General features: G+C 37.4%; 1 protein-coding gene and 1 non-coding gene across 7 annotated transcripts; both read left to right on the top strand.

Annotated features, from left to right (window-relative positions):
- Positions 1-372: 372 nt before the first annotated feature.
- On the top strand, positions 373-23,009 carry dazap1 (DAZ associated protein 1). 6 transcript variants are annotated; one of them, XM_072244404.1, is made up of 13 exons: positions 384-625; positions 3,269-3,309; positions 3,965-4,131; positions 6,429-6,500; positions 7,069-7,179; positions 8,434-8,482; positions 13,469-13,551; positions 17,254-17,410; positions 19,204-19,233; positions 19,345-19,494; positions 20,536-20,709; positions 21,959-22,051; positions 22,315-23,009. In XM_072244404.1, exons 1-13 carry the CDS (start codon positions 597-599, stop codon positions 22,494-22,496), a joined length of 1,338 nt encoding a protein of 445 aa, XP_072100505.1. In that variant the 5' UTR covers positions 384-596; the 3' UTR covers positions 22,497-23,009. The 6 variants fall into 6 exon arrangements, with proteins under 6 accessions (XP_072100501.1, XP_072100503.1, XP_072100502.1 ...); XM_072244400.1 differs by lacking the exon at positions 19,204-19,233 and having other exon boundaries at positions 373-625; XM_072244402.1 differs by lacking the exon at positions 20,536-20,709 and having other exon boundaries at positions 374-625.
- Positions 18,918-19,048, top strand: LOC140188430 (small nucleolar RNA SNORA13). Its single transcript, XR_011883313.1, has one exon. It is a non-coding gene; the product is annotated as a small nucleolar RNA SNORA13 (small nucleolar RNA).
- Positions 23,010-24,227: the final 1,218 nt, after the last annotated feature.

Raw genomic sequence — 24,227 nt, 5'->3', positions numbered from 1 at the left:
CCCACCACCCATCCTGCTAACATCTACACCCCACCCCACCCCACCAACCAGGACTGCTTATCGTCCATCCAGCTGGTAACTCACTCCCACCCAGGTCTCCCTGCTTGGTGACTCCTTCCCACCGCCCAGCCATCTAACTGGACTGTCCTCTACCCCCCTCCAGGACTCCCCGTCAGTGACCATCCCCAACCCCCCACGAGACTCCCTGGCGGTGACCAGCACCCACTGAGTTCAAGGAGAGGAGGAATAGACTGCGAGACTACAGTTCCCAGCAGGCGTCAGCGGCCTGCGGAATCGCGCCACTTGGCGGGCCCCGGATGCCGGTTGCCGGGCAACACTGACGTTGAGTGCGGGAAGCCCCGTAGCGCTGCGGTTGTTGCGCAGTTCCAGCGGCGGTTGGCTTTTCCCTCTGTCGGAGCAGCGCACGCGCCAGCAGGCAGGCCAAGCTGAGCCACCAGTCTTGTCCATCGAGTGACCTCCAGCCGCTTCTAGCGACCGGAGGGACGCCAGGAAAAACGGGTGACCAACGCCAAGACCCGCCAGCCGCCCCCACGCCGCCAAACCTGGGTACCTCACCGCCCGCCACCCCCACCGCCATGAACAACCAGGGCGGCGACGAAATCGGGTAAGGCCGGGGACTAGGCCGCCGAGCCTTCGCTCGCGTTTGGAGATGGATGGAGGGAGGGGGCCGGTTTTGTTGTCGCGACTTTCGGTTCGGATTCGAGGAAACGGCCGCTGGGAGCATGGGCGCGCCACGTTGGGGCTGGCCTCCCCCCAACCCTTAATCCCCTGTCCCCGGGCCGTGCGGCGCGGTCGCGTTGGAAGACGGTGGTGGAAGAGGGAAAGGAAATGGCGACGGTGGAAGGTCAAAGTCCGGGGGGGAGGGTGAAGGAGAATTAAATTCAGCGACCTTGGTAATTCAGGTTCTTTCATCAAACCCATAGTCTGAAAAAAAAAGCCGAACCCCATTCACGGATAACCATCCCGTTCCTTACTCCGCATACAAACACACACGGGAAGACCCATCGCTTCCCCACTCCCTGGAAATAACGGGCACTCTGAAGACTTAAGCCCCTAAAGAAAGTAACCATTCCCCTCAAAAATAACTGACCCTGTGAGATACTCCCCAAATTGCCATTCCACCAACTGGAACAGCAGTTCCTCCACACCGTTAACCATTATTCTGCCTTCAAATTCGACCTTTCTGGCAATTTTCATGCCATCTACGAATTTACTAATTCTGCCCCCACCCCCCCCCCACCCCCTTATCCAAGTCATTTATGAAATCACAAAGAGCCGGGGGGATGGGTCCCAAAAACAGATCCTCAATGTTCATTGACCTACAGGCAGAATACTCTTCCATCTACTATCACCCCATCACCCTCTGGCTTCCATAAATTAAAATCCACGGATCTCATGCCTATCTGTGCACATTTCAATTCAGCAGTTCACCTGCCTTAAAGGAAGTACTCTGGGCGGGTACTGGATCAAAAGACTCAAAAAGAATGTTTTATGTACTTAAATATACTTTCTGTCACAGTGCCGACTTCTGTGAGCTAAGTTTTTACGCTGTACCAATTCCGTGTCCATTGCAAATTCTTACTGCAAGGATGGTACACGCACTGGATGTTGGTTTAGATTTTAGACTTGCGCAGATCCGTGTGAACTTCTAGAGACATTTTTTGCTGTTTCATCTGCAAAGCTGGTATATGAACCCCTGGAAGTACAATAGCCACTGTGACTACCAAGTTTTCATTCTTTTGGTGACCTATTCTTTATACTTTCATCAGTGGTTTTTCGGTGATTACCTGAGCTGTCTTAAGTTGCAGCCCATTTAGCTTGGACAGAGTTGGTGTCCAGTGGTGGTTAAAATTGGCAATTTTAAATGACTTCTATAGACAATGCCATTGTTGTGTAGACAATGCCATCGTTGGAGTGAAGATGATGTTAACATGCATTAGTAACCTAATTTTGTGTTTATTAAAAGTAGCTTAGGAAGAGTTTATTTCTAAAAGCTCAGTGGAAGCAGTTTACTGAAATGCAGATTCACGGAATTGTGTATATTTGCTAGCTTTTATTTTTGTAGAATTTGTGGCTTCATTTTGTTTCTGGTTATTCTACAAAGTACTGAACATGTGGAACACTAAATTGTGTCTACTTTTAAATGCATAATAGATTGTGGTGAGATGGGGATAGGAGTGGTGCTAAGGATTAATTTGGTTATTGTTTGAAGATTCTGTATATTTGCACATTTGACATTTGGTAATAGTTATCTTGTGTTTATTTTTCTTTCTAATTAGAAGTTCAGGTTATAGTCCTGTCCCTGTAGGTTCTACTACCTTGTTTTTGTTGGGGTTGAATTTTTAAATGTAAATAAATGTTCATATTTTGTTTATATTTGATAACAAGGGAATAATGTAGCTAAAGATATTGTGTATGAAGTTTTACATGTTGTATCTTTGGGTGTTAGTATCTCTCTCATCAATATGTATTTGGTATTTTAACTAATCTTGGGGATTTGTAATGTGCAGCCAGATCATGTTGCAAGTTAGTAAACTCTGATTTATCTAGCCAGAGATTGCTGTGGATTACGTGAAGGTTAACTTTTGTGTTTATATTTATGGGTGATTTTAAAATGGATTGTTTGATGTAGCTTGAGCGGATATTCCAAAATCTCTTCAAAGAGTAGCATGTATTTTCTTTCTAACAACAGGATTGGTCCCTCTGTTTATTGTTAATAATGCTATTTAAATTTGAGTGCCTTAGTAGTTGCATAATGGATAATTTCAGAACGTAGCAAATTAAAGGATGTTCATCATTTTTATGTGGAACAGTTAGGTTTTTGATTATTTTGTGTTTTATTGTCTTTAGTTGTGTTACATTTTGAATTTGGGGGTGTAATTTGCTTAAAAATCATTAAATGTATAATTCATGAATTTGTGTGAACTGAGCACTTTTGTATTTTAAATCTGGACATACAACATTAAGGAAATTTGTGAAAGAACAGTCACAGTATCATTAGATTCAGCAGTTTGCTTCAGGGTTGCAATTGCTAAACGCAGTAAATTGGAGAAATTTATAGTAAGGTGTGAATGTTAATCATTGATCTCTTTGTGGTAGTATTTTAGTTTTGCTAATCTTTTATCTTGGTCACGCCTTTCATTTCAATGTTGCTACATTCCTGTTCTGGATCCCATTGGATGACTGTTGGTTTTGGGTAGGATTTCTTTTCAGGAAAATGCTGATGCTGATGTTTATTTTATTTCAGGAAGCTGTTTGTGGGTGGTCTTGACTGGAATACTACACAGGGTAAGTTTTGTGTGGTTCAAGTCATGGTGTTGGTTCCTATGCATTGAAGTGAAGTTGCTTTTACCTAACAAAAGAGGAAAATTTCCTTCTGGATACTTGATGCATGTAATTATTTCTGCCTTCTAAAAGAAAGGTAAAATACCCACAATGCCATATGCTGTCAATTTTTTTTGGAGTGTGGTAGTTAAGAATGGGGACTTCATATAACTTAAGAGCACTTGTTTTTGATTAGAGTTGATGCAGCCAAAGTTAAATGGTAAAGCCTGGTATGTGGAGAAGTAAAAGAAAAGTCTTGAAGCAATGTCGTATTAATTACCTTGGAGTCTTGTGAAGGTGCTTCCTTTTAGTGAAGATTCTACATTAAGTGCAAGTGAAACAGTATGCCAACATTGCTGGTCTTTTTTCAAATGCTCTCCTTGCATATTGCCCCATGGATCGATCTTCCCTTCTTCAGCAGTGCTTGTCTGTTCATAAGGTTCTGTTTATGTTCTTGTCGTTGGCGATCGCAAGTTTTGAACCTGTAAACTCAACGTCTTGAGCACAACTAATTACTTCCTTACAGTTGTGTGGATAGAATTGCACATTAGGAAAGACTTACTTGTCCGTGCTGGTTAAAATAAAGAACATAAATATTATGGCTTTATATTTTTAACAGAGACCCTCCGAGATTATTTTTCCCAATATGGAGAAGTGGTCGATTGTGTCATAATGAAGGATAAAATGACAAATCAGTCTCGAGGTTTTGGTTTCGTAAAGTTCAAGGATCCAAACTGCGTGGGTACAGTACTAGCCAGCAGACCTCATAATCTTGATGGAAGAACAGTGAGTTGAATTTACAAACTACTTGGTTGAATATGAAATTTTTATGGTTAAGTGCTAATGTAATTTTGTGAAACTAAATATTTCCCAGATATTGATACAGTTGAAGTCAGAAGTTTACATATACCTTAGCCAAATACATTTAAACTCAGTTTTTTACAATTCCTGACATTTAATCCTAGAAAACATTCCCTGTCTTAGGTCACTACTTTATCTTAAGAATGTGAAATGTCAGAATAATAGTAGAATTATTTATTTTTGCTTTTATTTTTTTCCATCACATTCCCAGTGGGTTAGAAGTTTACATACACTTTGTTAGTATTTGGTAGCATTGCCTTTAAATTGTTTAACTTGGGGCAAATGTTTTGGGTAGCCTTCCACAAGCTTCTCATAATAAGTTGCTGGAATTTTGTTCCCTTCCTCCAGACAGAACTGGTGTAACTGAGTCAGGTTTGTAGGCCTCCTTGCTCACACACGCTTTTTCAGCTCTGCCCACAAAATTTCTATCGGATTGAGGTCAGGGCTTTGTGATGGCCACTCCAATACCTTGACTTTGTTGTCCTTAAGCAATTTTGCCACAACTTTGGAGGTATGCTTGGGATCATTGTCCATTTGGAAGACCCATTTGCGACCGTGCTTTAACTTCCTGGCTGATGTCTTGAGATGTTGCTTCAATATATCCACATAATTTTCCTTCCTCATAATGCCATCTATTTTGTGAAGTGCACCAGTCCCTCCTGCAGCAAAACACCCCCACAACATGATGCTGCCACCCCCGTGCTTCACGGTGATGATGGTGTTCTTCAGCTTGCAAGCCTCTCCCTTTTTCCTCCAAACATAACGATGGTCATTATGGGCAAACAGTTCAATTGTTGTTTCATCAGACCGGAAGACATTTCTCCAGAAAGTAAGATCTTTGTCCCTATGTGCACTTGCAAACTGTAGTCTGGCTTTTTTATGGCGGTTTTGGAGCAGTGGCTTCTTCCTTGCTGAGCAGCCTTTCAGGTTATGTCGATATAAGACTCGTTTTACTGTGGATATAGATACTTGTCTACCTGTTTCCTCCAACATCTTCACAAGGTCCTTTGCTGCTGTTCTGGGATTGATTTGCACTTTTCACGCCAGAGTACGTTCATCGCTAGGAGACAGAATGCGCCTCCTTCCTGAGCGGTATGACGGCTACGTGGTCCCATGGTGTTTATACTTGCGTACTATTGTTTGTACAGATGAACTTGGTACCTTTAGGCGTTTGGAAATTGCTCCCAAGGATGAACCAGACTTGTGGAGTCCACAATTTTTTTTTGCTGAGGTCTTAGCTGATTTCTTTTGATTTTCTTCTTAAACTTCTGACCCACTGGAACTGTGATATAGTCAATTAAAAGTGAAATAACCTGTCTGTAAACAATTGTTGGAAAAATTAGTCATGTCATGCACAAAGTAGATGTCCTCAACGTCTTGCCAAAACTATAGTTTGCTAATATGAAATCTGTGGAGTGGTTAAACAATGAGTTTTAATGACTTTAATCTAAGTGTATGTAAACTTCTGACTTCAACTGTATATCTTTCCAAAATTTGTTACATTTTCTATTTCTTTTGCAATTACCTTTTAAGCTATTCTGTCTTATCTTGAAATTTATTGCTTGCATATTGGGCAATTCAGTAATATGAAATAATGCAGAAAAGCGGACCTAAGGTAAAGATCAACCATAAACTTGGTAGATGATGGAGCAAGAATAAATGGCTTACTCTTTGCATTTTTCTTATTTTTTGAATTTTTGTCCTATCATAAAGATAGTTTCATTGAGAATCAGTGAGGTTAGCCTTTGGCTGCTATTGTGTTTTGGTAGAGCCATGATGATGGATCTGTTGTGACTGCTCAATTGGGTTACATGGGCTATGAAACAATTTTAGTAAAAGTTTTAATGAATCTTTAACAAAGTTTTAAATTGGGTTTTTAAAATTTTACATAGAGTTCTTTATATTTGGATGGGGGAATGCACTATGCACTATTTAGTTTTGTTTAGGTATTAGGTGAAATTGGTATTTAAATTTGTCTTTGTATTATGAAAAAACTTGCTAGTCATGAGAAGAAATCATAACATTATTACATCAACTATAAAGACGTGTACCTAATGTACATGTTTTATTTTATTTGTTTAACCTTGCTCATATTTGCAATTTTCTTTAAAATTGTTTCTGAAAACTTCTGTCAGCCCTCATTCATTCCCTTTTATTTACTTGAAAATAGTGTTGTGACCTTGTACTTAACCCTTTTGACTTGCAATGTTTCAATCTTCCAGATTGATCCAAAGCCATGTACACCTCGTTCCATGCAGCAAGAAAAACCAAAAGCAAAAGAAGGTGCTGCATGGGTAAGTGTTTATTCGACAGGGAATGTTTTCCATGTTCAGGTTTTGCTGTGAAACTACTTGTTTTACTGACTTAAAATAATTCTGACCTGTAGATTTGTTCACTGGTTAAGTTTCTGTTCTGAGAGCAGATGATAGTGAAATCAATTCTGTAGTGATTGATCCTAATTCCCAAACTGCTTTCGAGTGCAGGATGTGAAAAGTTTGTTGAAGTGTAGAACTGGTTTTAAATGATATTTACTAATGCAGTTTGTTGGTTTTGTAGTTGCTCATAGCACAGAATGAAAGCATTTGTGTGTTTCTTAGCCTTAGTTTGAGAAATTTTGGACCATTCTGATTGCAATGGTCTGAAGGAAAAGGTATTTTTAACATTTTTAAGTTTTGGCCTGATTAAGAGAACTTTCGACCCAATTTCAAAGTTTGAGGACAAAATATCAGCAAGTGACAATGACCGTGAATTAGTATTTTTAGTTCACAAGTGAGATTTTACATGCTGGATGCTCTAATTTGTATTTGCTATTTTTACATCGCATTTATATTGTGATCTGGTAATATTTTATAATCTTTGCAGAAAGGTTCGCAAAACCAGAGCAGCAATAAATCAAAGAAGGTATTTGTTGGAGGAATTCCTCACAATTGCAGTGAGACAGAGCTCAGGGATTACTTCAAAAGATTTGGAGTGGTGAGTAATTTGTCATGTTAGCATTTTTTCCTGAATTTGTAGAAAACAAACTTCCTTTTCGAGTCATTGTTGAGCCTGCCTTCAACATTGGATGTATGCACTACAGCGATGCAAAAAATATTTTGCATAATAATAGCTTTTTAATAAGTAAAGCCATTTTTTAAAACTAATTTGAATCTGCTGAATCTTCTAGATTGAAAATACAACTTCATATGTAAATATAGCAACTATATTTATACTATATAGTATAAAGGATTCTCTTTGAATCAGCTTAAAGTGTAGTTGGGAGGTTGACAGCAGGGCATGGTTATTTGTGGTGCTCGGTGTTTTGATTGCTTACTTGTCTATATTAGCATATTACAAGATTGGTACTTAATGATGTAGCTTTGAATGTTAGAAATTATATAAATATGCTACTGAAAGAATAACACGTAACTTTTTGCTATGAGACATTTTCTAAATATCATATAAATTATGATATTTTTCCAAACCTTCTGATTTTTAGTTTGTGGGTTTTCAGGGTAATATTTTTGCCTGTGTATTACGTTCGTACCAGGCTTAACTTCAAAAATACAATATGGTGGTTGTGAGCACCTCTCAGTTCTCCACCATTGCACTCAGCTCCTAGTGCCCTCTCTTCTACAGTTTATTGTAAGAATTTTATAAATAAAACGCGGAATTTTCTGCATCACTCTTAGATTGAACTTGAATGTGTTGAGTTGTAACTCTTCAAAGTCATTTGCTGGTGTTCTGTGATTTATTTTTGCCAGGAAAATGTGCTTATTTTTGACATATTATTGTTCAGTTTAAGAATACACCTGGTGTATGTTTGAAATACATTATCACTGATATTGCTGTTCCTGTTTTTAAAAAAAAACAGAAGGAATTCAGCGGAACAGGCAGTATCTGGAACCCCACCCCTGCCTCGTTATACTGCATATCTCTCCTCTTCAGTCTCTGGCCTAATGCAGGGCTTATCCCTCTGCCTCCAAGATGCTGCTTGACCCACTGAGTTCACCAGCAATTTGTTTTTTGTTTCAGATTCCAGCATCTGCAGTTCAGCTTTTTGAGTGATGTATTCCATTGATGAATCTAAGGGACAAAATTATATAAGAGGAACACAGCAGGATGAAACATAAATTAATCAAGCTTTACAACTGAAGTTCCTCTTCTCTTCTCTACCCCCCCCCCCCCATGTTTGATTGTGCATATCTACCTTTCTGCGTTTGATATTTTGCTATTTTTTTTATTTAGGTCTCCGAAGTAGTAATGATCTATGATGCTGAAAAGCAGAGGCCCCGAGGTAAAGGCTGATCCATTTTGTTATTGTCTTAATTATTTTTTCTAATATTCAGATGACAAACTGCTTCTTGTAATCCATACAGTACTTTTCACTTTAGGTTCTCAAAAAATGTATGTGGCTTCCAATATTTATTAATAAAAAGCCATTGAGACCAACTGTTAATTTTAATCCATCAGATGGGCCTTAGATATATTCAACTTTGGCAACAAGGAAGGCTACGTACTGTAAGTCACTTTCCTAGCGTAAAACGTGTAATTTGATTTAGGGTTATTGTTAACTAATATAATTTCTTTAATAGAATGCCATTGTGCCATTTCCCACTGCCCTGGCTAATATTTGACCTTCGTCCAACATAACCAAAAAAAAAACCAAATCACAGTTAATTGTCATCATTCAACCTTGCATTTAACCAATGCAATGCAATAATCAAATTTAGTAACATCTACGTATTATAGATTTAATGTGCCTCTGAAAGCCTGTTGGGCTTTCAATAAAAGGTGATGTACTTCAGTAGAATGTTGTTTTTGATTAAGAGTAGAGCTTAAATTTAATTTGTAAATGAAACCTGTAGCAGCAAGTAATTGAACTGATTGAACAAAAAGAGGGAAAGAAGGGTAACGTTAAAGTGTTTCACTGTTACACAGGAGTTTTCTGTGATGTTTTATTTAGTGCTGTTGCACTTTTACTCTGGCACACTCACCTGAGTCAGAAGATTATGCTTTTGTAGCAAACTCAAAACTTCAAGCTTCACTTCAGTACAGTACTGAAGGACTGCTTGGGGAAATATGAAACTGAGAGCCTGTCTGTCCCTATAGTGGATATAAGCAAATGTTAGAACAAGTGAGTTTACCTCACTGCCCTGGCTAATACTTGTCCTTCAACCAAGAGGACTACAAAAAATTAAAATCACAATTGTGAATGTTGAAACTTGCTTTTTGCAAATTCGCTACCATGTTTGCCTTCGTTACATACTTAAAAATGCTTTATTTAATCATGAGGTGAAAGTAAAGACATTTTGCCCTTTTAATTTGTTTCTTGCAGTCAGGACCAATTCACTCTATTGGAGTGTCATCTGGTGTTCATAGCACTTGAGATGTGCTGGCATTTCAGGAATGAAAGGGTTAACTTGCAAGGAGCATTTGATGGCTCTGGCCCATTTAGACGAATGGGGGAGGGGCGGGGATCTCATTGAAACTTATTAAAGGTAGAAAGGCCTAGATAAATGGATGCGGAGAAGATATTTTCTTCAGTGGGAGTCTAGGAGCAGAAGGCACGGTCTCAGAATAGAAGGCTATGCCTTTTAGAACAGAGATTAAGAGGGATTTCTTCAGCCAGAGGATGGTGAATATATGGAATTGCTGGCCTCAGACTGTTGCGGAGGCCAAGTCATTGGACATGTTGGAGTTGCGGAGGTTGATAGAATCTTGATTAGTTAGGGTGTCAAAGGTTACAGGGAGAAGGCAGAAGAATGGGGTTGAGAGGAATAATAAATGAGCCAGAATATTGGAGCATATGCGATTGGGCAGATGACTATATTTAGTTCCTTTGTCTTATGGTGTATGGTGTACATTGCAGATTTTGAGGTGAAGTATGTTTGATTAGAGCAATTTCATTATTGGGCAAAGTGTGGACTGTGAGTTGAATATTTTAGAGCAAGTGAACTTTAATCCAAGTTTATTATGTAGTATTTGATGTGATTTCACTATGCAAGTGCTGCCAGTTCTCAGCCATGTTGTTAAATGGACTACTTCGAAAAGACAGTTAACTTGTGTTAGAGTAATGAACTTAATGCATGATCTTGTCCTAATCTGCAATGTGCAAGCCTGTAGAAGGTATTGTATTATACCGTCTGCAATGCAGTAGTTGTGTTTCAGTTACTGTTGCAGAATTGACAATGTAACTGGTGATCTTCCTTTCCTTTTGCCACTCAATTGCTGTAACTTATATTATCACTCAATTAGCATTTATTTGTAGTAGGTTTCTGAGTATGCATGCTGAAAAGAAATAAGGTAATCTCTGATAGTATCAAAAATGATTCAAGGGAGAAATTACACTAGACTGAATGAAGATCTTAATAATCCTGAAAAAGACCAGAATAAATCAAGTATATTTAACCAATTTCTGCAAGTTTGTAAAATACCTTGTAATATAGGCAGTAGGGTTGACTGTTCACAATTTTGGTATGAACTTGGAAAGGATGTGGTTAGTCATAAGATGACTTCCTACGTATAGGAAGCGTACAGGAAGTTTGGTCTTTTCTTTATGTGTCGTATCATACCATGTAGCAGTTCAGCATTATCACTTAATTGAAAATATTGCTGGAAATTGCATTCAGCTGTGTGGTAAGTGTATTGTGTACACAGATGTAGTATTCTTGTTTTCACTGAAATGATACTTCCAAATAAAGTTGATTGAAATGCCTGAATTCCAGGAGGTTGGCCAGTTCCGGAGTTAGCCAAATGTGGATTAATCAGATGAGTAGATTGAAATCAGATCAAAAGTTGTAAATTCTTTGAAATGTTATGTATGAGAGTGAGGTTGCTTTCAATGAAATCCATTGAATTATAAACTCCCAATCGTCCATTTGACATTTATGAGAACCTTTCATGAAGAATCTGTATGTGAAAACCATCCTGAAACGTAAATCTTTTCTAAAGTAACTGAGCTTTTGAGCATCATTTTCATTTGGAACTTGAACATGCTTTTTTTGCTTTTGGATTTTAATCGAAGTTTATTTTCCTAAATTATATTTGAGTCCTCTAAGTTTAATTTTATCCAAATATATATTCATTGACAAAACGTGTTTAGAATTGTCAACTATTAATTATTGCAGTGGAAGATTTTTTTGCTGGCAGTCAGTTTTTAACAAGTTCAATATGTGCATTTTTATGTGATAGTTTGTCATCTGAATTACTGTATTTGGATATTTTCAGAAAAATATACCTATTAATATATCTAAGTTAATTAGTCTTGATTTTTTGCCACTGCTATTCAATTTAAGTATAATTTACATATGTAAGTTTTATTTAGTTAAAACTAAGTGCTGTAATGTTAAGAAATGTATTTGTTGTTTTGCTGTAATTAACTTATCTCTTTAGATTTTCCTCTCTAGGTTTGTGATAAGTTGTATCACACAGGTACAGGCCAGTTCTACACACAGGAGGGATGGGATATGTCTGTCTGGAAACTGCAAGACGTTTGTCATTTGCTCTTGTTGCTGACAGCAGAATTTCCTGCTGCAAAACCATTTTGGCCTGTATCTTTGTGTATCAAATGTTTTTAAATAAAACTTCTCTGGGCTGACCAACGATGTTGGATAAGCTTCGAGGGTACCACCTATAGTGTATATATATAAATATACATATCTATATTTTAGTTTGGTTTATAAAGCTATAGCATTATGTTGCTGCTGTCAGCACTAGCTGCAAAGCAATATGCCTACCAAGAGGAAAAACACAGGGTTTCAGATAAGATTGGCTAGCCTGAATTGTGTTGGTATTTCACCAGTGTTTTTTTAAGAAATTAATTGAAACTTATCTTTTTTGTATTCTAACCATTTTAGTTCTTTCAGTTCAAAAATTTGTCACTGCTTTTCCCTTTCTTCCCATTTTATTTCAGTGATGTAGCAATGCCCACCATAATGATACCTAAATAGACAAATCTTTGTAACTCATAGGGGCAGATGTAAAACAACAATGCATTGGACTATTAATTCAACACTCCCACTTAAAAATATGCTCAAGGCAGGTGCTTGCTTCAAACTCTTTGCTTCCGTGTGCCCTCTTGCCTTTTGTAATTGCCTTTGGCTGGCTGCAGAGTATAACTATTTGTGAAGAAAGCTAAATAAAGTTACAGGTTTTGAGGAATATTAATTATATAGTGTTCTTAATATAAATTCTGGATTCATTTTTGTCAAAAAGTCCTACTATTGTAATCTTTCGAGGGTGAGCAGTTCACATAATCTTGCTTCACCCTTTAGTACTTTTATAACACAATTATTTATGTTAGAAGTTCCACACTGTATATTTTGGCTGATTCATTGCATTGATTATTTACAGTGTCTGTTAGAGTTGTTCTAAAATGTAACCTTCCCCAAGTGGCTGACTTGTAGCATCGAAAGTCAGTTTTCTGCATTTGAGGGCCAACAGCTTTCATTTTTTTTAATAGCTAGATATGTTTCTGCAAGTTTGATTGAAGCAAAGCTTTGAAAATGGGATAATCAGCTTGGTAGCTTTTTTCCTTTACATCTGGTTTGAATCTGTAGTTGATGTTTTAGGACTGCACTGAAACTATTTTTTAATAAAGCACATAGGAGCTATGTGAAGAGATATCCTTTTTAATCTCTTTCTCCTTATTGTGTCAAGTGTGTGTTTCCCATTGCCTCATGGGAATTATCCTGAAATTAAACTTTTAATTGTGTATGTATAACATCTTTCCTTTTGGCAAGTTGCTGTAAAATAACTTGTTCAATGTTAATTACACCCCATGCATTCTCACTTCCCAATATTCAATAATATTTACTTAATATGTCGCCCTCTGCATAAAACGATTTTTATTTAAAATTTCTGATTTTAGACTGGGGTATCATTGCACATGTCCGTTTCTTTTAGCTTTGGTCAATATTTGAAATAAACATAATGAACTCAGTTGCATTAGCGAAACTAGCTAACACTAATAACCCTGCGTCAGTTTATTCTACCTTAAAACTTCCAAATTTGAAGTTAAATTTCTCTAAAATGCGCTGTTAAATGGTTGAAACCTTGTGGTGCAGAAGTAGCTGTCATTGGGGTCAATTGCTGTATTTTATTTATAACTGAATTACTGACTGGCTGGAATGTCCTCCTGTCAGTGATTCAACCGAAGGGGCTTCCAATTATCTGAAACCCTGGGATATCCTTTAAATATATCCCCGCCCTAATACTGTGCATCATCCTGTTTTGTGTCACTACACCCTGCTACCTTGATTCACTCTTCGTCGTTGGATAGGTTTTGGATTTATTACTTTCGAGGACGAGCAATCAGTGGACCAGGCTGTCAACATGCATTATCACGACATCATGGGCAAAAAAGTGTGTAGTTGTAGTTTTATTTTACCCTTAGAATGAACCGAGGCTTAGGTGACTGGAGATTTCACTGGGGTTATTGTGTGTGGTCTGTACATTGAAGAGAATCCTGTTAAAAGGTAATTTAATGACTTGGTGGGAACCAGAATTTAGTACTATTTCCTGCTGAAGAAGCAGTAAATATATTTCATGCTTTTATACTTTAATGATTTTATATATATATAAAATCGGTTTTCAAAACAATCTATAGTGCTTAAATCAATCATGGCCATTCTTAAGAACGATGAGCCTGCATGCACTTAAGCAGAACTTATTAGCTGCTTGCACGTTAGTTATAATTACTTTTATTGTAGTTAGCTATTCATAAGACCGGTGAAATCTGTATTAATCATTTAAGTCTCCGTTTAAGAAACCATTCCTTCAGATATGTTTTTAAGGACTTAATTTGTGACTTCTTTTAATAAGTTGAAATAAACCCATTAGTGATCTGTTGAGTCATATCTTGACATGCTGAAGGACTGGTTGTCAATTTTATTTTGTTTTGTCTGAGGTCACTTGCTGTATATTTTAGTCAATAATAACTTAATGTAAAAAAAACAGTTAAGTGGCCTCATTTGCTTGATCTTCATACTGTGTTGTAAGACAGCATAAAAATGTTTAATTTTGTGTACAAGGAAGAAGCAAACTTAAGTTGTATCGGAATCGTAGAGGGATGGTACTTGTGTTCAATTAGCAAATGTTGGGTGCCAATCTTCTTGACTTTTATGTCCTGTGTAATGCAGGACATGTAAAGCTAATTTAATATATATCAAATTATTATAAATGGATTATTAAGTGTTTAATGTATGTATATACCAGTGCTTTGGGCAAAAGAAAGTTATTTTAAAATTTGATAATTTAACTTGTGATTCAGCATTGAGCATTAAATATTTCTACTGCAGACTGCAATGGCAAGCCAGTGCTGCAGTTTATTTAGCCTATAAGGTTTATTGAAACTTAAGGTGTGCATTAATATTCTGTCTCCCAATGTCATTTAACAGCATTATAGTGACCCAGTTTGGACTAGGATCTACTTTGTAATCCTTGGGTATTTCCTGTCATGTTTAAATTCAGCTTGCCCTTCCCTAGTCCTGACTTGATAAATCATACTGTGTAAGATTTATCCTGGCATGAATAAGACCATAAGGTATAGAAGCAGAATAAGGCCATTTAGCCCATTTAGTCTCCTCTGCCATTCCTTCCTGGCTGATCCCAGATCCCACTCAACTCCATACATCTGCCTTCTCACCATAACCTTTAGTGCCCTGACCAATCAGAAAACTTAGCAATTTTCACTTTAAATACACACGTTTTGTTCAGAGGTAAATTTACATTGTTTCAAGAAAAATGTTAATGTAAACATCAAATTTACTTGATTTTTCCCTCAAAGATTTGAGTTTTTTTTGGTCTGCAATTGTTTTGTTACGACTTGGATGATATTGATAATGGTTATGTAGATTTTTGTTACGTCTGCTATGGATTTGAACTTAAGCCATAATAACAAAAAGTATACTTGCTACAATAATGGCCATTGCAGAGAATAATGGCTCCACCAAATTAACTCCCTGTTAGGCACAAATTCAGACTGGTACGGAAAATAGAGAATTGTTTGTTGATACAATGGTAATAGCTCAAAACTGAGCCTGAAGCAGTGAGGCAGAGGTTTACTTTGCATCTGTCTTGAATACTGGCCGAGATGGAAAGGGCTTTATCACTATGCTGCAGATTTCAGATCAATTTCTGGTGAAGTTTTTTTTTGTCATAAAAAGAGGGACTTGTGAATTGGAAAAGTTTAACAATCGTATTGATGAGAATTTCTTTCTATTCTTTTCCATGGGATTGTTTAGAGATTGAAATTGAAAATGTGCAGGCTTTGATTTTGGAGTAACTTTTGAATGATTGATGTTTGCCAACAATTAAGGCAGATTAGAGTTCAGGCTTTTGCCCAGAGCACTGTTGGAAATCTATACTGTGCATGTAACTTTGAAATGTTGTTCAGCAGTCCTTTTCCAATCCTGTTTCCTACTATCCCATTTCTAAAACACATCAAGAGAAGGTTTTCTTTGTGATGCTTCCATTATTTGTTTCCTGTTTTCTTTAGACTAGAAATATAATACTTAATGTACCTTGCTCTAAGAATCTTGCTCTTCCCAATAATGGAACCGAAAGTGGTGTTGTTACAAGAAGCCCACACTATAGTGATATCCTGTTGCATTAAAACTCCGATAATCCACTCTCTAATGATTCTGAAATTCAGATGGTTTGATTTCTGGCACATCACATATTTCCTGCACTCCCCTGAAACTTAATGAAGTTTAAAAATGAATTAAAAGTTTGTTGGAAAATATGATATCCAGTAGTCTAGAAAACCTAACAACTGAGCACTACCCAAGTCCCAGGCATGCTGGACTATCAGAGTTTTACTGTATGTTGCAATAGCAAAGTACAGCACTATGTCAATTGCTTATGAATTGATTTATGCTTTTGGTGGTTAAATCCTACCTTTACATTTTTTGACATTGTGTAAAGAATCATAGTATCAATTAAAAGTAAAGCTGATAGAAATATCTTACATTTGAAAACAATATAATCTTGTAAAAATTCTTGTGTATCATATTTGTGTAGTTTAGACTATTAAATCCACTTCATCAAACCCTAGATTGAAAGTCTAATTAGACCTTATTGCCCAAAGGTATTGTCTGACATCATCAGTATTGGCAATCAATCTGTTGGCAACTGAATACCTAAGCTAGTTGGAGCAATAGCCAAACTAATTATTTTTGTAGTCTGTTTTTTTAAGTAAAGCTATTTCATTTCCAATATAACCCGAACAATGAAAAGGATGGTTAATTTGATTGTTCATAGTACTGCTTGAGTTGTGGGGATTACTGCCGTCATAATCAAAACTTGAAAGTTTACTTTATAGTAAGGGTTATTTTGACATTTGCATCTGAAGTTGGTTTGTATATTCTGAAAAGTGACACCTGCTCTTGAGTTGAGATCTGAGGTATTGTTAGCTTAGTGGTGATGGTATGTAATTTATTCAAACACAGTATGAAGATTTGCTTCTAATTTACTCAAACTGTCCATTTTTATCTGCATGTATTTCCTTTTTCTGTTAAAGATGTAATTTAAGACTCGATTAGCTCATCCATTCCCTTCTGACATTATGTTTCAAGTAATTAATTGAGATTCTTTATGCATAGCCTGGGGAAGGTAAGTCATTATCTTCCATTAGATGTTTAAATAACATTTTTTTTAAGTAAGGCCACATCTATCTAAAAAACTATGTTTCTCAGGTAATTTGCATCTACGAAAATGGTGGTTAGAATAATTTCTATAAGACCAGACTTCTGATTGACTGTTAATTCTAAAGAGACTAATTGCAAAATTTAGATATTTTAAAATTCAAAGTAAACTTGATATCCAGTAATTACTCATGTAAAATCATAATATGTACTTGAGAAACATAAATATGTATTTATCTATCTCTATATATACACACATATATATATATATTTTGGCCTATTTAAGCTATTTTAAATGTAGTTGTAAGTTATAAGATGTAAGTGTAAATGTTAAGTTTAATAGACGGGTGTGTTGAGGGAGAGGGTTTCGGAAAACTGATTGGAATGGCTGTTTTATCCTTCCCTCTGTTATCCTCATTAGGTTGAGGTGAAACGCGCAGAGCCTCGTGACAGTAAAGGCCCAGGGCCTGGCCAATCAGGAGCACCACAGTGGGGCAGAAGCTTACCAAATGCTGCTAATGGCTGGGGAGGTCAGCCCTCACAAAGCTGGCAGCAGCAGAGTTACACTAGCCCACAAGGTAAATGTGCTAAGTGTTCAGCTCAATATGCAAGCAGTGGTAGAGACTTTATAATTAAATTGGCTTTGTCAAAATGCAACATACTGTAATTATTATTGATTAGTCCATGTTCGAGGGTTATTGTTAGTGTTGGGCTGTTTACATCTTGGTAGCAATTTTTAAGGTGTGTTATTGAAATGTTTCCTGTTAGTTTTTCTGTAGCAAGATACATTTTAACAATGTCAATATATCCATGATTTAATTTCCATAAAAGTAGTGCTCAGCAAAAATTGACAATGCATTCCCAGCTCATAAAGAAACACGATGTATTTGTTTGTTCACATCTGAATGATTCACATTGCTCACCAATTTTTAACTTGTAGACTGTATTTTGTGGGGATAATTGTAATATATAGTTGTCTATGATAATTGTTTTTCTCCTGCCCAATCACTGTGCCAGATTATAGCTAATGACCTTGTATTAATCAAATCACAACAGGAGAAAATCTACATTTGCTGGAAATCCAAGAAACACAAAATGTTGGAGGAACTCAGCAGCCCATCGACTACTTTTTTTCCATAGCTGCTGCCTGGCCTGCTGAGTTGCTCCAGCATTTTGTGTGTGGACCTTATATTAAATTTGGCCAAATATTTGTGCTTTTGCCTGGATTGTAAGATCGCAGACATCAATATTGAGCACATTAAAACTACAAAATGTTACTGATAGGTTAGGCAGCTTGTGTCGTGAGAGATGTAAAATGATTGAACATTATTGGTGCTATTGTTGAAAGCTATAGTGTTATGTCTGGAGTGCTATGATTGCCAAGAAGTACTACTTTAATTCAAAATTAACTCATTAGTTGTTGGAATATGAAAAATGTATGGAGGTATTTGTTCTTAACTGAAACATTACTATCTCTCTACAATGTACCTTTAAAGAGATCAATAGATACATTGATCTCTTCTATCTTCTCCAAGTTGGATCTGGGCTGTACTAAATTGATGTAATTAACATGTCCATAGTATATGTGCAAAACTGTATCCTTTACAGTTCATTTATGTGACTTGGGTACAAATTTTAGAAATCTGGCGCAATTTGCTCTTGGGTAGTGGACAGTTCAAATTATTACCATTCAGACTTGCATTTTTTGAATGTTTAATGAGTGTTCTTTGTTGCCAAGTATTTGCTTGGAATCTCTGCAAAGAATTGCCCTACAATTAGGGCCTGTGGGCACACATTAATGGAGTATCACTTGAATAAAGTTTGAGGATCCTGAGGTCCTGCTTAAAATTTTCCAAATTAATTGTGAGTCCAGTAACCACATAAATAAATTAAATGTGGCCCTTAATTCTACTGCTTGCTTTGCCTCTTGTGGTATTTTGTCCAGCTGTATTAACCTTTTGTTTATCATATTATATTACTCTCTGTAGACATTGAAAATTAGCTGACTTTGTTCTCTCTGTGTTAGACATTAAAATACATAGTTCTGACGTAATGTGCAGCAAGATGAGAGAAAGGAACTCTTGTTGCCTTTTGTGTTGCCCACTTAATTTTATGTAGATGAGTGTGGTGTCAAAAAAGGCATAAAATAACTTGAGCTGTTCTCGGCATCCTGTTGCTGTTGTGTTTCAGGATATTATGATTCAGCTGAAACATAGCACTTTGAAATAATTGGCACCTTGTGAAAATGCATTTAATAGGATGTTGTGCATTGCCAGGTTTTCTACAGTTCTACTAGACATTTAGTTTAAGTCTTTCTGGGGTAACTTATCAATGATCACGAGCTTGCTTTAATTGCTCTTTTACTTTTCAGGTATGTGGATGACACCTGGTCAGCCAATGGGTAGGTTGTTTTGCAATAAAGTAAATATGAATAATATTTTCTGTACAACAGCTTCTACATAGGGGAAAACAGCAGCATAATTAGATCATTGGTTGTTTTTGTGTTTTGTAGGTGGGTATGGACCACCACCTCCTCCAGGAGGACGAGGCGCCCCTCCACAACCGCCCCATTTTAATCCATATGTAGTGCCACAACCACCTCCAGGAGGATTTGCACCACCTCAGGGATTTGGACAGAGTTTTGGCGCACCTCCACAATATGGTATGGATTGTTTCTAACAGTATGTTTTGGATTTGTGGGATGTTCAAAGAAAAACTGTGCATTTCCTCTTTCAATGAGATAGGATTAAGCCTAGTTAACAATAATTTTCCAGTATATGCCAGGAATATATGTTACAGCAATAGTTGTAATTTAATTGCACATCTGGTATTGGTTTATTTTTAATACATATGCCAGTTATTTTGTGTTACGGTTTGGTGGAGGGATGTGTTTGATAATCTAATTAAATAGCCTATTCAATACTAAAAATAATTGTTGAAATATATAGCAATTTTCATCTGGTGTGTACTATTAAGAATTTTTGAGGTGGTCATAATATTTTAAAATCTCATTGTTTGGATGAAAGTCATTAAACAATTCTGGACCTAATCTTTAGTATCATGCCTGTTTGTGTCCAACAGTGCAGCCTGTAGAAGCCTTGCTTCATGTTTCCAGATTGTACAATTCTCTATATTGTTAAAAATCCTCTATCAAAATGTCTTGCAGGGATTCTGCATTGCTGCTCTTACTGATCTTAAAGAGCCAAGCTGGTCTGCCCTGGTTCTTACAGCATATCAGCTGAGCTATTCTGTGCTGGTCCTGAATCTGCAGTAGTCCATGTTTGCTGTTAGCTGTTGTTCCATTTTATTGTTGGACCATATGAATCTTGCAGTTTAATTGACCAAATAACCTGTCCATATTAATTCCTTTTTTTTAAGCAGAGAGCAGCATGGACAGTGCAGTGTTGAACTTGTTTGTGGCTGACTACATTCCTGTTAGTCATTTTACAGGCAGTAAAGCTGGGTCCAGTGTAGCACAGTGAGATCCACGCATTATATATGTACACGTACACTTCAGAATGGCAAGTGCCTAACAAACATTTTGTTCTAGGACATATCTGGTTGCTTTTATTTTTGTTCATGATCGTTAAAACTATTGTCCTTTTGTGACAAATACTTAAACGATGTGACACCCATCCATCCCTATATTTTTTAAATCTTTCACTTGTCAGTCTGACCTGAGTTCATTCTTGTTGCTATTCAGGCTATGGAGGATTTGGCGCACCTCCAGCTGACCAGTTTGGCCCACCTGGAATACCAGCACCCCCTGCCACACCAGGAGCAGGACAGATAGGCTATCCACCAGCAACACAGACACCTCAGGATATGAGCAAGCCACCTGCTGGACAGCCCGAATTCCCTGGGTACAACCAGTATGGTAGGTAACAAGTAGTGTAGGATTTGGAGGTGCTGTAGGATTAGAAAAGAACACAGCTCCCATCAGTGAATATAACTCCTGAAGTCAAGGGTCCTTGTACCTGCTTGTATTCGCAGCAGGAGTATGTGAACACCAGAAGATCGAGGTAAACAATGGTGGGTTGAATTAGATCATCCTTTTCTAGCATTTTATAATTGTTCATGGTTGTGAATTTACTGTTAGGGCCAGAGCAGCAGATGTAGTCTTCAATGTTCGAGTTACTAGCAAATACAAGTTCATTCAGTAAGTAGTTACTCAACTTTTTTTTTACATCCAAGCAGATTGTAATTTTTCAAATGACATGTTTTTTTGATTTCTATTTCTCCTTTTTTTTTCCCCTTCCCCTTGCCCCACCCAATCCCTATCCCTTCCATCTGCTACAACTTGCAATGTTAGTAATTCCTAACCCAGCTGTTGATTTCTACTGTTTTTGATCTGAATCTTGATCTGGGTCCATCTGCTTCCTCTTGGTAGCTGGCTGATTGCATCTCCCTGCTTTCAGTTTCAGGTGCAGTCTGATGTAAGCAGGGAGACTGTTCTGGTCAGAATATACTTCAAGGTAGAAAGTTTGATCAAAAGATTTCCAGGAGTTGGATAATTGGAACCAGGGCCTTTTCAAATGAAAATTGGAACTTTGAAGTGTTAATCACTGAAGACTCGTGCTCATTTTGTAATTACAATTGGCTGCTACACTGCATTTGTTAATTTCCAATGGCAGTGTTCCATACCAAAATCTTGAATATTAAAACTGAAAATTGGAACTTATTTTGATCTGGCAGTATATTAAGGTGTGTAAATTGCTCATTTGGAAGTAGCTGAACCAACGCATGTAATTCAGTATAATACTCTGCTCATTTAATCACTGTCATGGGGTGCATGTGTTTATCTCCTTAAACCCAAATACACTGCAACTCAGTACCTTTTTCTACAGGCTGTACTACATTCACTAAAGGTACTTGACTATGAGGCTCAATCCCTATTGCTAATTTAGATGCAGATTGTTTTAATTATATATACCGTTAGTTTGTTGCCACAATTTACCTATATAGAATAACAAATTGACCAAACATTTGCTTAAAAATGTGTTTCTATTTCACTGGCATTTCTTTGCATCCATATGCCACTGGTGACCTGATGCATCTATGCCATGGATTGAAGCAGGCTCAGGCTTACTGGGGTAGTCATCCTGGTTTCCTCATCTCCCTAATAGGCATGGGTAACTATCCTCAGGATCCTTCAGGCTACGGACCCACGCGTCCTTCTCAGACTTACGGTCAGGCTGAGCAGGGATATAGTGCAGCAGGTAGGTGTTGCATAGACTTTGAACTGCCTTGCTTCAACAAAGATGAGTAGCTAAAGTAGGATGTAGTCCTTGCTCACTTTTTGTTTATAAAGTAGGAGAATAGTGCTAAAGCAGTTGAGCATTTGTTGTGCTGGTACAAGGATGATCTAATTGTGAAATGTTAAGTTTTCTTAAGTTCTCTGTGAAATGTTTGGTGATGTTTGTTTGCTCTTTTTCTTTTGCCTTTAAACAGTCATAACTGTTCTGTTTTATCTATTCAATAGGTTATGGGCAAGACATGAGTGGTTTTGGCCAGGCCCCAAGTTTCTCGGATCCAAATCAGCCAGCTCCCTCATATGGAGGACCCTCAGCACCAGCGCCCCCAGGGGCTCCACCATCAGCTCCCGGTGGATTTGCCCGCGGTCAGAACCACAATGCTCAGGGGTTTCATCCTTACAGGCGTTAAAACTATGGCAGGGAAAAGGAGGAGTATATTCTGGTGTAAATTTGGCCAGGAATTCCTTAATTTGTGACTCTTTTGTGACAATCACTTGATTATATAACAAAAACAACAAAAAAATTTAAAAGGAGTTTGAAGGATACGCTGTGAGCTTTGGACTGCATTTTTCTCTTTTTTTTTTGAATTTATTCTCCTCTCTTCCCAACAGCACAAATGACCTCTGCGCTCTGATTGATGCAGGGTTTAGGAGAAATACTCTGCTGTACCATATAACTCTTTGGTTTCTTTTCTTTTTCATTTGTTCCTTTTGAGACCTTGTTTTACCCTAGTATACCTTTATGTTTAAATAAAATGGAAACATTTGAATTCAGACGTTGCAATTTTTAGGAGAAATTTTGTACTGTTTACATCTGACTTATTTTTTAATTTAAGATGTAGATTTCCCTTAAGAATGGCTGTAGAATAAACTGCAAAGACAGATGACCCCTGGTTTAAATAAAGAGAGCACATTTCGTTTAATTGGCTTGGTGTGTTACTCGTCTTGTAATTTTCATTTTTTTTAAAGAAATTGCTCGTGTACTTTCAACTATTTGTCAGTGGATCGTCTATTTTCCATGATCACACCAGCACACAACAGAAATATTCAATAAGCATGTTCTGCTATACAAGCTCTTTAGCCCTTAGCTGAATGTTGTTGCCTCCCAATAGTTTTTTTATATAGATTTTGCAGTTTGTGAAGCCATAATGTCATTTGATGCTATTGATTTGTTAATTCCTCTAAATATCTGTTAATTTCTGCATTAATCTGCTTTTGACCATTTGTTGTATTGTCTAACGTGTATTTTTTACACAATCATTTAGACGATGTCAGTAGTGTTCTGAGATCTGCTTCAATGAAATAAGAAACTTAATATTCCTTCGTAAGCATCTCAGTTATTCTTAGTTTCTCTTCCCCACCCAAAGGCAGGTACCACAGTCAGCTATTTAGTGTTCTAAGATTTGTTTTCTTGCAGTTATAGACTTCATCTCAGACTTCCAATTCATGCATCTCTGTTAGCTGTGAATGTGTGTCTTTTTGAGTCAAATGTTTCAACACGGTTTTGATAAACCAACAAAACTATGTTCTTGATGCACCTGGTATAAGAGAAAAAGTATGTATTGAATGCTGTTTTTTTAATCATTAATCTGAACAGATATTTAACCTTATTTCCTAAAACAGAATCTCCTTTTGTATTGTGCCATTGTCCGTTGTGCTTTTTTATTCCCCCTCTCTTCAATTATATCATATGACCTGAAATTGGGGGAATATGGAATGCAGTAGATGTCCACTGGTTTTGTTGTCTGGATAAGTGCAAGTTACCTTCTAGTGTTGTCAAGGATCTAAATTGGACCCCATCCTATCTTCACTTTATTGGAGCAACACACATCAAAGTTGCTGGTGAACGCAGCAGGCCAGGCAGCATCTCTAGGAAGAGGTATAGTCGACGTTTCAGGCTGAGACCCTTTGTCAGGACTAACTGAAGGAAGAGGTTAGTAAGAGTTAGTGGGAGACCGCTTTGCTGAACACCTACGCTGTGTCCGCCAGAGAAAGCAGGATCTCCCAGTGGCCACACATTTTAATTCCACAACCCATTCCCATTCTGACATGTCTATCCACGGCCTCCTCTACTGTAAAGATGAAGCCACACTCAGGTTGGAGGAACAACACCTTATATTCCGTCTGGGCAGCCTCCAACC

Source organism: Mobula birostris, chromosome 26 (assembly GCF_030028105.1).
Source record: "Mobula birostris isolate sMobBir1 chromosome 26, sMobBir1.hap1, whole genome shotgun sequence".
Classification (NCBI taxonomy): Eukaryota; Metazoa; Chordata; class Chondrichthyes; order Myliobatiformes; family Myliobatidae; genus Mobula; species Mobula birostris.
The sequence above is the reverse complement of the archived record's forward strand: the minus strand, read 5'-3'. Positions and strand labels throughout refer to the sequence as shown.